The sequence below is a fragment of the Carcharhinus amblyrhynchos genome, chromosome 12, assembly GCF_965287045.1.
Source record: "Carcharhinus amblyrhynchos chromosome 12, sCarAmb.v2.hapA, whole genome shotgun sequence".
NCBI classification, from domain to species: domain Eukaryota; kingdom Metazoa; phylum Chordata; class Chondrichthyes; order Carcharhiniformes; family Carcharhinidae; genus Carcharhinus; species Carcharhinus amblyrhynchos.
The window spans coordinates 58,088,009-58,103,116 of NC_137335.1; the positions used below are offsets into that span (position 1 = coordinate 58,088,009).

General features: G+C 45.3%; 1 protein-coding gene across 3 annotated transcripts in view; it reads left to right on the plus strand.

Annotated features, from left to right (window-relative positions):
* Positions 1 to 792: 792 nt before the first annotated feature.
* Positions 793 to 15,108, plus strand: part of pkdcca (protein kinase domain containing, cytoplasmic a) — a 60,176-nt gene continuing 45,860 nt past the window's right edge. For all 3 annotated transcript variants that reach the window (XM_080200598.1, XM_080200599.1, XM_080200600.1), the window contains exons 1-2: positions 793 to 1,630; positions 14,181 to 14,303. In XM_080200598.1, coding sequence (XP_080056724.1) covers positions 926 to 1,630; positions 14,181 to 14,303 — 828 coding nt within the window. In that variant the 5' untranslated portion in view covers positions 793 to 925. The remainder of the gene's footprint in view (positions 1,631 to 14,180; positions 14,304 to 15,108) is intronic.

Genomic DNA, 15,108 nt, shown 5'->3' on the forward strand with positions numbered 1-15,108 from the left:
TCTCTACACCCTAGCTATGACTGTAACGCTACATTCTGCACCTTCACCTTTCCTTCTCTATGAAGGGTATGCTTTGTTTGTATAACGCGCAAGAAACAATATTTTTCACTGTATACTAATACATGTGGCATAAATCAAATCAAAAAAGCTGCCGGAGAGATGTCCAGGTTGCGTGCACTTCATTTATTACCATTCATCAATTGTCGCACTAATCAAAACATTTATTTATTTTTTCCTTCTATCCGGCTCCTCTAGAATTTGAAGCATGGTTGCAATTGTTAATTAGTGGCTAATAGCGAAGTAATGTGCGCTTGATGGATAAGTATGTCATTACCAATCACTCCACTCATTCATATTCCCAGCGGCGGGGGAGGGGCGGAGTCAACGGGGAGTGGGCGGGGAAAGAACGCTGCGTCACAATTGTCCCCATGATTGCCATATAGATGGGCCAATAAGATGTCAGAATTCAGGGAGTGCGGGGCGATGATTGGTGGAGATTCCCCATGTGGGCGGGGATCCCTCGCGTCTGTTCTATCCCTCCCCCCGGCGCCCGGGGGAGAGGAAAGTTGCGGTGCTCTGTGGGATTTGTAGTTCCCGGGCGACGCCTGAACCCTTATTAGCCCAGTTGGAAGGACTACAACTCCCATGCCGCCGCGCGCGGCACCCTGTGCCTGGCTTCTCTCAGCCTGTCAATCAGTATGCGTCAGGCTGCTTTGCTTATCAAGGTTTGTGTGTATGGGGAGGGAGGGAGGGGGGGTGCAACCAATGTGAAGAATACATACGGAAAGGAGGGGGGGGGATATCCCCAAGTGTTATCTTCCCTCCTGCAGGGTAGAAATTTTACTGTACAATGTGAAAAGTTCAGTCTCAAACAGCCACCCTCTTGCAGTGAGTGTTTCACACCAACTCCCAGAGTGAGAACGACATGAAACGCAGAAAGATTGCCATCGCAGCCGGGCTTTGCTGTTCATTCTTCCTGGGCACTCTACTGAATTTGTTATTTATCCCTGGCTTTGACCATCACCATCATCAGCAGCAGCAGCAGCGCCTGGAGAGCCCGAGGCAGGATCAGCTCAGTCTCGACCCGTCCTCATTCTTCAGCCGGGTGACCGACCGAGACCTCCTGAAGCAAATGAGGGAGAGGTACGAGGAGGTGGTCCGCTATAGGCAGCAGCCAGGCTCTCCGGCGGCTGCAGGGAGGCTGGCCAGACCGCTGGAGAGGCGCTTGATGGACCTAGCCCAGAACAGCTCCCCGGATCAGCTGCTAACCCAGCAGCAGCAGCAGCACAGAAACCCCAGCTTCCAAAAGACTGTGACAGGAGAAAGCACCTTGGTCTCCAGCAGCTCAGCCAGCGCTTTTCGATTCCGTTCCCTCTCTCTGGGTTGTCCCCACATTAATAACGCCAGCAGTGTCCATTACTTGGGCTCTGGCTACACCAAAGCGGTGTACAAAGCCGTCCTCAACGAAACGCTGGCAGTGGCCTTAAAGTCGGTGGACTTTGGCGGGCATGACATGGAAAACTGTGTCAAGCAGTACGGCACACTGGAAGATTGCTACAGACTGGCGTCGTACAAGCTTGTCAAAGAGATGACACTTTTACAACGGTTGCAGCACTCCAACATCCTTAAGGTAAGTGGCAGGCACTGTCCACCCCAGCAACTTGTTCATAGGGCAATTTCTTAATGGGAGGACCGAACATATTGGCTTTATGTTGGGGTTTCAGCTATGTGTGCAGTGAGTCACACTCAGAACCCATCCTGATCTGTTTTGATACAAAAACTGGCGTGAAAAATGTGAGTGCTTAATAAACCCCACATAACTCTTTTTTACGATGTTTCGGAATACCTTTATTAATGAAATAATGTGGAAAAACAAACAAATCCATTCATTAAAATATTTATTTGATCCCCGTATGACAGCAAATTGCCTTTCTGGCGGTAGATGTGATACTGGACTATATATGATTCAATAATAACTAACCACTTATTTCGGCATCATTTCAGCCGGAGTCTCTGTAGAATTGGGTCCCGCTATGAATGTTATAAAGGTTTTGAAATTCTCAGGAAGAATTCACCTTTCAAAGTCCGGAAGACGCAATTATGCGCCGATTTTTTTTAAAGAAAGTGAATTAAAGGTTTTGGAATTAAGTTAGGCTAAAATGTGTTTGCTGTCCATTTTCTCTGCCGATGTGTTATTGAGTTCTATGGGATTTTTAGGAACTCATTCCTTCTGGATTTTTGAAACTGCTGAAAGGTGGGATTTGGGAGGAGGGGAACAGTTCTGCTCAGAATGCCGCCGCTTAGCTTTACCGGAGGAGATTGGGCTGAGTGGGTTCTTGCCGGCATCTCCTTCGCAATTTGCCAAATTTCCCGCTGCAGGCTGTTTTAAGGTGACTTGCTCAGACGAGATCCAAAGGTGTGCGGGTTGGATGGATTGGCCATGCTAAATTGTCCCTTAGTGTCGGGGGGGGGTGGGGGGGACTAACTAGGATAAATGCATTGGGTTATGGGGATGGGTGGGATTGTGATGGGTACAGACTCAATGGGCCGAATTTCCTCCTCCTACACTGTAGGGATTCAATGAGATCGCTCCCTGGAAGTTTCTTTTTAGCCTGAGAAACTAGAATGTATTGTCAGCACTGTGTGCCGATTGTCTCCAAGACCTTTCAACCCGAAGTGTTTTAAAACAACGTTACAAGAGCTGGATGGGGGTGGAGGTGGGGAGGGGGGTCGATGTTATTTATGGTCAGGGGGTTTTCAAAACGGCAGCGGGGCAAGATATTGCTTCAGTTACAAGATGTTTAAAATGGAAATCAGTGAATCACTGCTCCGACTTCAACACTGCTGGGTCGTAATGTAATTGATTCTAAAATGGAAAGTGATGTCTCCGCAGTATTTAAAAATAATCGCCGCTCGCAATACATTTTGAAGCATTGCACAGAACATAAAACCCGTCACTTCACATCACCACGTGGCTCCGGGTAGTTTTCGGAGCGTACATGACATGATGCGCTTCTCTTTGCAAGTTTAGTGAGGCCACTGTGTTACTCGGGGACTTAACAAGGCTTGTCCCCACTGGCTTTGTAAGAACACCAGGTTAAAGTCCAACAGGTTTATTTGGTACTACCCACTGGCCTTGCCAGGCCGCTTATTACAGTTTCACTCATTCCCGCTGGCCAACACTAATGATAAACGCGAGGATTTCCGTCCTGCTTTCTCTATCTCGGGCTGCCTTCACCCTCAATGATCTGTACTTTTCTTTTTTCCCCCTTTTAAAGTAAGCAGTGTAGAATTAGCCCTTCAATTGTTGCTTTCCACGGCCAGAAAAGGGGATTGTTTTGTTCGCTCTGATTTTTTTTTCTCTCAGACACCATTCGAATCGATGAGTTTCTCCCACAACTTTGCGGGTTTGGAGGGGGGAGGGGGCAGATCCGCCGGATAATAGATACCAGGGTAGACAGAAAGAAGGCGGGAGCGGTGCAAATTAGGAGAATATTTGCGCACATGTAGTCCTGATTTGGAATGATTTTCTGGGGCAGTGAAAGATGTCAAATCCGTTGGTGCAGTTTCTATAGTAACCGTGCCTTACTGGGAGAAAGGATTTCACTCCGGACAGATGGCAGCTTTAAGTGTCATTTGCAAGATAACAGCTCTCTCTGTATTGCTAAGACCCGATCCAACTCAACTCTGGCCTTGTCCAGTCCAGCCCAGACTGCTCTCGGCTTTCAATGACAGTCAGTCCATGGTCTATCTTCACTGGCCGAAAGGTTTCAGCTATAAAATAGCACTTTTCCTGCGCAAAACCTTTTTTTTTAATGATACAGGCTCCTATATTACTAATTTTCGTTATTAAGGGGCTTTATTGTCGGAAGGTTCAGCAAGGTGAGACAGCAAGGACAGCACCCAGTGGAAATCACTGAGTGTCAAAAAATCTCTCCACACGCCCTTTCAAAACCTTATTTCAAATAAGATTAACCGCTGAATTCTAAATGTTTCACTCAATAATAACATTTGACCCAACCCTCCGCCTCTCCCCGCTACCCCCACATTAATAACACCAATTATGTCCCTCAGCATTCCGACTGTTACATTTTTATCAGAGCGAAGAGGAAATGGGTGGATTTATTTCAAGCTTTGTGTAAAACGTTGCCGAATGAACAATTTTTTTAAAAATCAGATCAAAACAGTTAATAAGATTGATCAGATTTTCGACTTCAGGCCGCAAGTCGCCCTATGAAGCGTTGATTGTGCCCTTCTAACTGCACTCCATGATAGGCCCTTTAACACGTCGCTGTAATCAATTTAACAGTCGAATTAGCCCATGAAAGGACACCAGTTCATTAAGGGATTGCAGAATGCAATCCACAGAGCTTCCGGGAAAGGTCGAGATACGGCCCCGCATCTCCCGTTGTTGGAAAGCACCTACACAAAATTCAATCTACAGACCCAATACTCACATACACAGAGCACCAAACTGCGAAACCGCTCCCATTTGCACTGTGACTAGACATTGCTGGTTTAAAAGGATTTACCATAACTGCAGTACATTAGGTGGGTGACCAGTGAAAGTTAAAGTGCCGCTGGTTCACTGTCCAGTTGTCTGTGTTAAATTACCTCCTGGATTCTCACAAAGGACAGGAAGAGGTGCTTTGTGAATTTCAACGCCAGAAGTTTTGATAGAGTTTTGGGCTTCAGTGAGAAGAGATATTATTACTGGACATAAAATGCAGACCATATTATTGATTTGATCTGGCTGGCGAGGCTGCTACATATGAGATTTGTTGCCTCACTGAGAGATGGAAGTTTCCTGAGAAAAAGGTCCCTTTGGGAGGTTTGAATATGCATAAACCCCTACCGCGTGCTGAAATCTCTGACCAAGGACAGGTGACAACATGGAGAGAAAGTTGTTGGGAGATTGAAGTTATTGACAGGAGGATCATGTTTGTTTCAGTGAGGCCTGTTTAATGCAAAATTTAGAATTGGCCAGAGTGCGATCGACGTGGATCACTGATTTACAACCAGGTCTCATCAGAACTGATCCAAATAGTACCCGCTGTGGCATCTAAAGTGTGGATGTCCACTGCTCCTAGAGTTTCCTCTTACACACACACTCATTATCATCCTGTCGCTGGTCCCTTGTATCAGTTATTTTTCAGTTTACTGACTTCCTTCAGCTGATTACAAAAATTATCGACCCCCAGAACACCAAAAATCTCACGGCAGAGGAGTGTTTCTTCACATTGCCATCCACAAATCGGGGAATTCACGGCTGCGCCATTTCTTTGGTGAGACAAGATTATTCTAAGATTTTAACGGGGAAACCCATTGGAAGAATGATACCCCGATTTTAAGAAAAGGTGTGTTTAGTTAATTCCTGAGTGACATTTTGAGAGGAGACAGGAAGAAGCTCATTCGATCCTTGCTACTGTTAATCTGTACAGTGCTGTGGATGTACCTACACTTACTGTGTTCAAAAAATCGAGGCATTCTCCACCCCCACCCCCCCCAAACAGCTATTCTGTCTAATGAAAGGCGATGTTAATCCACTGCTGGCATGCGGCGCTTCCAATTATTGAGCAGAATTTGCACCTCAAAGTCGGGAATGAATCACCATGTAATGGATGGACCGGGTTAACGGGTAAAGGCGGTTCTGGGTGCCGGCCGCGAGTTCACTCGTGTGGCTTGGGTGTGAAGTGGCTGATCAGTGAAAGGTGTCACTGGAGTGTTTGACATTGTCACTCTTGCTGATCTATATGCAGCAGGCAGGCGAAGCAGGCTCCTCCAATATCGACGTGGTCGATTAAAAAAAAGAACGGCCAGTGGGAACAGAAACTGTCAGCAGACTTGGGAGGGTGGGGAGGTAACATAAATTGTCACCAGTCTGAACATTTTCAGGCGCCATCTGAGCAGGATGTGGCTTTCCTGTGTATTTTGGAAGTAATCTTATTCAGATTAATGCAGAAACTCTCTTTTCGGGTGATTCATTTTGTGAATGTGTCAAATTAGCCTTTGCTTTACAAACGAGAGAGATGTTCGAGGCAGAAATGCAAACAAGAAAGGTTTGTTCTGGCCGGAGGCTGGCTGCACTGGGCTATCTGCGATGACAGATGCTCTTTAACCCCATTGCTTTCCGCTTGGTCTGAGCTGCTATTGATCGATTGCCTGTCAATTTCCTCCCTCGCATTTCGCCAACTACTGAGGGTGATCTTTGCCCCTCCACTCCTGAGGGAGAATGGAGAGTGGGTGGCTGGTTAGTGGGTGTCACCTCTGCTCACCTTTCTGCCTCTTGCGGGAAGGAGGCATCATGTTTCAGTGACCCCAGAGGGCACATTTCTCAGTCCTGAGGGTTCAACGCCCGGCCCTGAGGCCCAGTCCCCAGCCCTGAGGGCGCATTGCCAGTCCTGAGGATTCATTCCCCAGCCCTGGGGACTCAATGTCCGGCGCTGAGGCTCAGTCCCCGGCCCTGAAGCCTAGTGCCTGGCGCTGAGGCTCAGTGCCCAATCTTGGGGACTCAGTGCCCATCTCTGAGGCTCAGCCTCCAGTCTTTGGGACTCAGCCTCCAGTCTTGGGGGGGGCTCAGTGCCCAGTCTTGGGGGGGGGGGGGGGCTCAGTGCCCAGTCTTGGGGGGGGGGGGGCTCAGTGCCCAGTCTTGGGGGGGGGGGGCTCAGTGCCCAGTCTTGGGGGGGGGCTCAGTGCCCAGTCTTGGGGGGGGGCGGCTCAGTGCCCAGTCTTGGGGGGGGGGGGGGCTCAGTGCCCAATCTTGGGGGGGGGGCTCAGTGCCCAGTCTTGGGGGGGGGGGCTCAGTGCCCAGTCTTGGGGGGGGGCTCAGTGCCCAGTCTTGGGGGGGGGGGGCTCAGTGCCCAGTCTTGGGGGGGGCTCAGTGCCCAGTCTTGGGGGGGGGGCTCAGTGCCCAGTCTTGGGGGGGGGGCTCAGTGCCCAGTCTTGGGGGGGGGGCTCAGTGCCCAGTCTTGGGGGGGGGGCTCAGTGCCCAGTCTTGGGGGGGGGGCTCAGTGCCCAGTCTTGGGGGGGGGGCTCAGTGCCCAGTCTTGGGGGGGGGGCTCAGTGCCCAGTCTTGGGGGGGGGGCTCAGTGCCCAGTCTTGGGGGGGGGGCTCAGTGCCCAGTCTTGGGGGGGGGGCTCAGTGCCCAGTCTTGGGGGGGGGGGCTCAGTGCCCAGTCTTGGGGGGGGGCTCAGTGCCCAGTCTTGGGGGGGGCTCAGTGCCCAGTCTTGGGGGGGGGGAGCTCAGTGCCAGCCCTGGGACTGAGTGCCCATCCCTGAGGCTCAGTATCCATATTGCCTTGGCATCGCAAGTGCACATCAAAATACTGTTTAAATGCTACAAGCGTCCCTCATCACACGGCGCAGGAGCTGACCCAAACCAGATCATATGACAAGGAAATCAATCGTCTGAATATTGCCATCGAATGAAGGCATTGTAACCAGATTCGGTCTGTTCTGCTGATCCCATGGTTAATGATTAACTCGTGATGAGCCCAGGGGAAGGACAAACGCAGTCCTGACATCCAACTATTCAGGTGACTGGCGAGAATCAGTTGGAATGTAGGCGGCAGTTAATTTCTTGTTAGTTTATCTTCTCAACACTGAGTACAGGCTGTGTGTGTGTGTAGATAGAAGATTTGGAAGGAAGCTTACTTGAGGTTAATTATTCTCCCGCTTCGTTCCAGTGATAGCAGAGGGGAAGCGGCGAGGAGTGCCTGTTATAGTCACTACAGGTTGTTTGTGTGTAAGGCGGAGAAAGCAATAGGAAAAGGTGGGGGGATTTTGGGGGTGATACATTTCAGTGCAGAGGACCACATTCTTATTGGTTTGGAGTTGCTGCCTATGGAATCCAGTCAACCAATGCATATCGGTTCTGATCAAACATTGCAAAAGTGGCTGGATCCATTACATATGGTTGAAACCTTTAGATTTGGAGCAAGTTCAGTATAGAAACACCATGGTCACATTACATCAGGGAGATGGCGAGAGCTCCATGGGCTAAGACACTATTTTTCTGTTCTTTTATATGTTGTATGTGAGTGAGGAGGGGATAAAGTGGAGAAATAAAAATAAGAATTGGGTATCGAAATGTACAGGAAGGGTAAAGCAGCTTTTTTTAAGCTTCATTTTTATGGCAACATGCAATGATATGAAGTAATTTTGCTTGCTGATGAGTACAAGTGTGTATTAAAATCCAACAGATGACCAGGCATCCTTTCAGAAGTGTGAGATCCTCTCCAGGAGGCTGTCTCTGATCACTTTGACTTCCTGCTTCCCATATTGGTGCTGCTCAGAATTCGGGAGATCTGTTCCTCAAACTAACCCTCTGCACTTACATTAACGCTAACTCTTCTGCTTTGACAGCAAGACCTTAAAAGAGGAAATAAACTGGGCCTACTAGGATTGGATTTCCTAAATCCAATCTAAATGGAATTGTAATTTTCCCTAGGATCTGTTTCAATTCAGCTTCCCAGAGAACACTGAAAGTTAGTCTTGCCTTCAGTAATTTTAATGAATACAATGCACACCACACAGGATTATGTTAAGAGAAAGCTCCAACACATTATTTCACACATTTGGTGCTAATATCAGTTAGAGGCCTGGGGAAAGTGAATCATCATTTTGTTCAGTAATTGTCCGAGGAAATTATGAATAATAATGTGTGGCCCTAGAGAACCAAGTCAAAAAGTGAATCTTTTATTCCAGGTCAGACTCAGAGTTAGTAAATCAATTGTATAAGTGAATACAAGAGAGTTTGTGACCCAGAGTATCAGTGTAGCAGCCAGTGGCAGATGTATCTCTGTAGCACACGAAGATTGAGGGCTTCAGATTTCATCAGGGCAGTTTAAAAATCTGAATTCAACTTTAAAAACTTGGAATCAAGAATTTGCCCACAGTAAAAGTGTTCCTGAAACTGCTGGCCTGTCTTCAAAAATCCAACTGATTCATTCATCTTCTTTAGGGAAGGAAATCTACTGTCTATCCCTGAACTGGCCTGTGTGTAAATCCAGTTCTGTGCTAATTCATTTGACTCTTAATTTCCTTCTGTAGTGACCTACCAAACTCTTGAGTTGTATCAAACAGCTGCATAGGCTGCAGCAGTTTAAGAGAGCCACTATCAACATAGCAAGCCAACTTGGAGTGGCCAATGAATGTTGGCTGTGGTAACGATGCCGACGTGCTGAGAATATTTTTACAAACAAGGGTATTATTCCAGACAATTAACGTACTGCAACAGAATCGGGTATCTGGGTATGTCCAAGAGCAATACCCAAGGAGGCTCAGGCTGACTAGGAGTAACTGCCATTAAGATATTCTGCTGAGCTCATAAAGTCCTCAAAGAAGTCAGCCATCTGCAGTGCACTATACAATGTCAGTGGAAATCAATACGAACTTCAGCACACATTGTGTGACATGTGACATGACATATCTCCATTATAGCATTAGGATCCAATATCCTTGTTTTTGTTCTCAATTTTTGCCTCCTCTGTTAAAGGTATAGACTCATGCTGAAATATGTTTTGAGAAGGTACTGTTGCCCAAGTGCTTGCTGTGCAAGTGTGCCAGTGAATGTCAGCAGGCTACTTAACAGTGGAGTGCATCAGAATGGGGCTTGATTTCATCCGCAGATGCACACTTCCCAGCAGGGCTAACTGGCTAGAACTAGGAGAAGAAAACCAGCCTGGTTTTCTGACTCACGCTGAAGGGTCCTATTGTGGCATCCCACTGGCTGAGAGCAGTTTATACCTGGGGTGAACTTGTATCTTTTCTGGTTTGTGTTCTGAACTGTCAGCTGATCAATTCTCATCCTTTCCCTTCATGAGCACATCCTCATATGATGCTTTCCCTAAATGTTATTGACATGGGCAAGGCAGGAAATCAAGGACAAATTTTGTGACCAATTTCAGAAAAAATGGTGGCAAATTCTTATCCAACTCCAGAAGGTAATCAAACAGGCAGCAGGTGCCATGGTTACACATGATGTATCGCTGAGTAAATGGATCTTGCACATTCCTGCTTTGCTCCAATGTTCTCCTCCAGCAAAAACAATGTACATACCACAGCATTTCCCTCCCTACCATATTTATAAGGAAACTGTTGTGGACAACTTCAACTTTTTGAAAACAGAAACTCTTGACAGGCATCTAATCTGACATCTCGTCTACATATTTTCTAGGCATGCTCTTTAGTCCAATTGCAATCTCTTTTCAATGTCATACCTAGATCTACTATAGCTTATTCTGCCATAACTTTTAAAATTCTAGATCCTATCACCAAACCTTCTAAGTCTAAAATATTTCAGTTTAGCCTTGTTGCCCTACTCCACATTTTCTATTGAGCAATTTATGTCACCTGATGTGTAGACCAAAATATGTTAAGTGTGAATGCAGCAAAGCCTTACATAGTCTTATTGACCTGCTGAGTTTTAAGGAGAGTTGATGCCTTCTCAATAAAAGCTGACACAATAAAATGAGCAGCAACATGTATAACTGTTGCCACTGATTTTGTCACCGTTCGGCATATCCGTTGCAACTCTTACCAATTTTTACAGATGCACCATACAAAACATCCTTTATGAATGTATTACAGCTTGGTACGGCTCCTGCTCTGACCAATAGCACAAAAAATTATAAAAGATTGTGAACATAGCCCAGTCAATCACACAACCCAGCTTCCCATCCATTGACTCTGTCTACACTTCCTGCTACCTCGGAAAAGCAGTCAGCATAATCAAGGACTGCATGCACCATGGACATACTCTCACCCACCTTCTTCCATCAGGAAAAAGATGGAAAAACCTGAGATTGTATACCAACTGACTCAATCACAGCTTCTTCCCTGCCATCAGATTTTTGAATGGACTTACCTTATGTTAAGCTGATCCCTTTCTTCACGCTATGACTGTAGCACTATATTCTGCACCCTTTCCTTTCTTTCTCCCATATGTACTCTTTGAACGGTATGCTTTGTCTGTATAGCGCACGAGAATCAATATTTTTCACTGCATACTAATACACGTGACAATAATAAATCAAATCAAAGGGGATTTATCACCACAACCGAGAGGAATCTGCTTCCAGTCTGTGTGTTGTCATCTGGCATGTGGCAACAACAGTAAATCAAATCAAAACTAAAGTGTTTTGCGAGATACTTCACCCACATTGAACGGCACAGTGGCACAGTGGTTAGCACTGCTGCCTCACAGCACCAGGGTCCCAGATTTGATTCCCGGCTTGGGTCACTGTCTGTGTGCATGTTCTCCCTGTGTCTGTGTGGGTTTCCTCTGGGTGCTCCGCTTTCTCCCACAGTCTGAAAGATGTGCTGGTTAGATGCATTGATCCAAACAGGTACCAGAGTGTGGTAACTAGGGGAATTTCATAGTAACTTCATTGCAGTGTTAATGTAAGCCTTACTTGTGACAAATAAATAAATTTTAAACAGCACCAAACCCCTTTTTGAGACTTACCCAGTGAACTTCATGTCTTATTGCAGCGTGAAAATATGCGCTCAGAGGCATTCAGGAAGATGTCACAACTCTATAGAGTGCAATTATAAAGAAAAACTCACTTTGAGTTTAAAGCCTCGCTGGAGACTTGCACGAGACCACTTTTGAATTGCACTGGGGTTCTCTCCCCAGTAATTCTGTTTGCTATTCACTTCACACAACAAAACAGGGCCCATTTTTCTTGCATATTCATTCATGAGGGGCTGCTGCTTGCATGCTGTTAACTTGCTGATGACAGCTTAATAAGGTCCTCACTTTGTGTTTCACCCCAATGAGCTTGTCAAGCTTTGTGTGACGGGATAACCTTTCCCTTTTTTCTCTGAGGAAGGGGCAGCTGTGTCACTATTATTTAGAAGAATGAAGGACTTTTGAGAGACTGTGGCTGTGACAGATTGCGCTGAGGTTGTGTCACACATATAAAAACCTACAAGATTCGGGATTCCATTATTAAAAACAATGGTGGGCAATTTAGCCTAGAAATTTTAAAAAAAAAACACATTACAATAGGGACATATAACATTTAGAGTGGTGCGATATGTAAATTCAGTACTTTTGATTTATAGGTCATTCCCTTAATCAAACATGATTAGGTACTGTTTTCAGAAACAAACAGCAGTGCCATAAAGAAGTCCAAATCAATTTAAAGCAACTTCTGCCTGCAAAATGTCACTTTCTTTGTTATATGTGAAAGTGGACAAAATACTGACCTGATCACAAAAAGAAATCTACTTTAAAATGATTAGAATCATTGTATAGAATCCTTACAGTGCAGAAGAAGGCCATTCAACCCATCGAGTCTGCACCAACCACAAACCCATCTAGGCTTTATACCAATTACCTCATATATTTACCCTGCTAATCCCTCTGACACGAGGGTCAATTTAGCATGGCCAGTGAACCTAACTGTGGGAAGAAACTGGATCATCTGGAGGAAACCCACACAGACATGGGGAGAATGTGTAAACTCCACACAACCAGTGACCTGAGTCTGGAATTGAACCCCGATCCCTAATGCTGTGCCGTTAACCACTGTGCCACTGTGCTGCCCATTACATTAGAAATAGACAGCAAGCAGTGTACAACCTGGAATCTCACCGGTCTTAAGTTTTTTTTAGTTTATTTATTAATGTCACAAGTAGGCTTACATTAACTCTGCAATGAAGTTACTGTGGAAATCCCCTAGTTTGGGAACACTGCGGGAGAATTTTGCATGGCCAATGCACTTAACCAGTACATCTTTTGGACTGAAAGGCTGAAAGTAATTTATTTAAAAGTGATATTTTGTCTCAGACTATTAAGTGTCATAGCACTGGGAAAGATGGCTGCAAGAATATTCTTGATGGGGGTGGGGGGGAAGTTAAATTGTTGTTTGTAAATAAATCATTTTTTGAAATGTAAGATAGAACAATTAGTTCGAATTTCATTTGTTCTTTAATGATCTGATGTAATCTTATTAGACGGGATTCTTGATGTATATGCAGGGTATAAACAGTGTTCGAGTCCCTCACTATTTTACTTAATGTCTTTAATCAATGTATTCCTTTATTTGGTTCTGACAGACTGGTTAGGGTTAATGGACTATTTTTGCAGCACACTTGAAACTTTTGATTAAAATGTTCTTTTCCACTAATTGTGTTTACCAGAAATGTGAGTGTATAAGGACACTAAGATAAATTGTGTATAAATCTACAATAACATTCCCAGGTTCGACTCCATTTTATACAAGGGCTAATATTAGAAAATGGTAATGATTGGGTGTGGGGTGATGCACTCTCTGAGTGAAAAACACAAATTGCTCATGATTTGGAAGGGTGAGCTGTTTGGAGGCTGCAGAGATGCTTCAGCATGATTTGGACAAGCTAAATGTCTGGGCATCTGCAGGGCAGATGCATTATAATGTGGATAAATGTGAGGTTATCCACTTTGGAAGCAATAATAGGAAGGCAGATTATTACTTGAATGGGTGTAAATTGAGAGAGGTGGATACTCAATGAGATCTTGGAGTTCTTGTGCATCAGTTGCTGAAAATAATCGCTGAAACTGGAGCACCCAAAGGAAGCCCAAATAGACGCAGGAAGAATGTGCAAACTCCGCACAGACAGTAACTCAAGGCTGGAATTGAAGCTGGGCTCCTGGCGCTGTGAAGCAGCAGTGCTAATCACTGTGCCATCATGCTGCCCTACTCCTTCAATTTCATTAAGACATTTGCTTAACATTTATTATTGCTTTGGTGAAAAAGTGAGCACATTTATCAGCATTTTATGATGTAATCACATTTACAAACAAGTTCCAGTTTACCCAGTGAGCAGGCAAGAATGTTCAATTTACTACCTCAAGGAGTAGTTACGAGGAATAGCATAGAGGCATTTAAGGGAAAGCTACGTGAAAAGAGTTTGATGGTGTAAAATGGGAATTAACTGATGTGGGACATAAACAGTGGCATCTGGGCCAAAGGGCCTGTTTCTCTGCTGTAAAATTTGATCAACTATGATGTAAAAAGCCCCAGGTATTATGTTTTGAAGACCCATTAATTGTATTGCCGCAATATTACCAGCACCAGTCTGTTTTATTCTATACTTCAACTTTGACTAAATGGCTTAACATGCTGCTTTCTTGTGTTTTGCATCCCTCCCCACCCCCATCCCCATCCCCTTCCTGATGATTCCATTCTGCAGCTATATGGTTATTGTTACCAGGACAGCAACGACATCGCAGACACGCTGACCACTATCACAGAGCTTGGATCTCCATTTGAGATGATTCAGCTTCTGCAGACTTCATGGGAAGAGAGATTCCGAGTAAGTAATGAGAGTCTCTGGAGCTTTGAGTGGGAAGCTGGCGGGGCTGGGGTGGGAAGGTGGGGGTGGGGGGGGAGGGGCATTCAAAACATGCTGGAAATAATGGAAAGAAAATGTCTCAGCCTCAAAGGAATGTTGTTTCCATAACAGTTCTCTGGGATTTTAAATCCTGCTTGGTAAACAAAGTAGCCCTTTTTTAAAATCATCTAATTAGTCAGGAGCTTTGTTGGTCAAACTAAACTATTTTCATCTGATTAAGCATAACGAGGTAATCTCTCTTCTCTCTTTCTTTGGAATTCTTGGGTTTAACATTCCAATTAGCAGAATATTTAAAATAATAGCAACACTGTTCTGTAGCTTTCTGCATGTATCTTGCAATGCTTTTTTAAAAACTATCAATTTCCAATCGTTGTCAGAGGCTCAGAAACCCAAATGTTGCAGGAAAGCATCAGAAAGGGACTTGCCTCAAACATAACAAGCACTTTGAGAAGGAGATGCAGGTGGTACAGTGACACAATGGTTGGCATTGCTGCTTCACAGCACGAGGGACCTGGGTTCAATTTCTGGCCTGGGACACTGTGTAGAATCTACATGTTCTCCCTGCGTCCACATGGGTTTCCTCCAGGTGCTTGGTTTCCTCCCACAGTTTGAAAGACGTGCTGGTTAAGTGCATTGGCCATGCTAAATTCTCCCTCAGTGTACCCAAACAGGCACCAGAGTGTGGCAACTAGGGGATTTTCACAGTAACTTCATTGCGGAGCTAATATAAGCCTACTTGTGACATTAGTAACTAAACTTAAAGCAA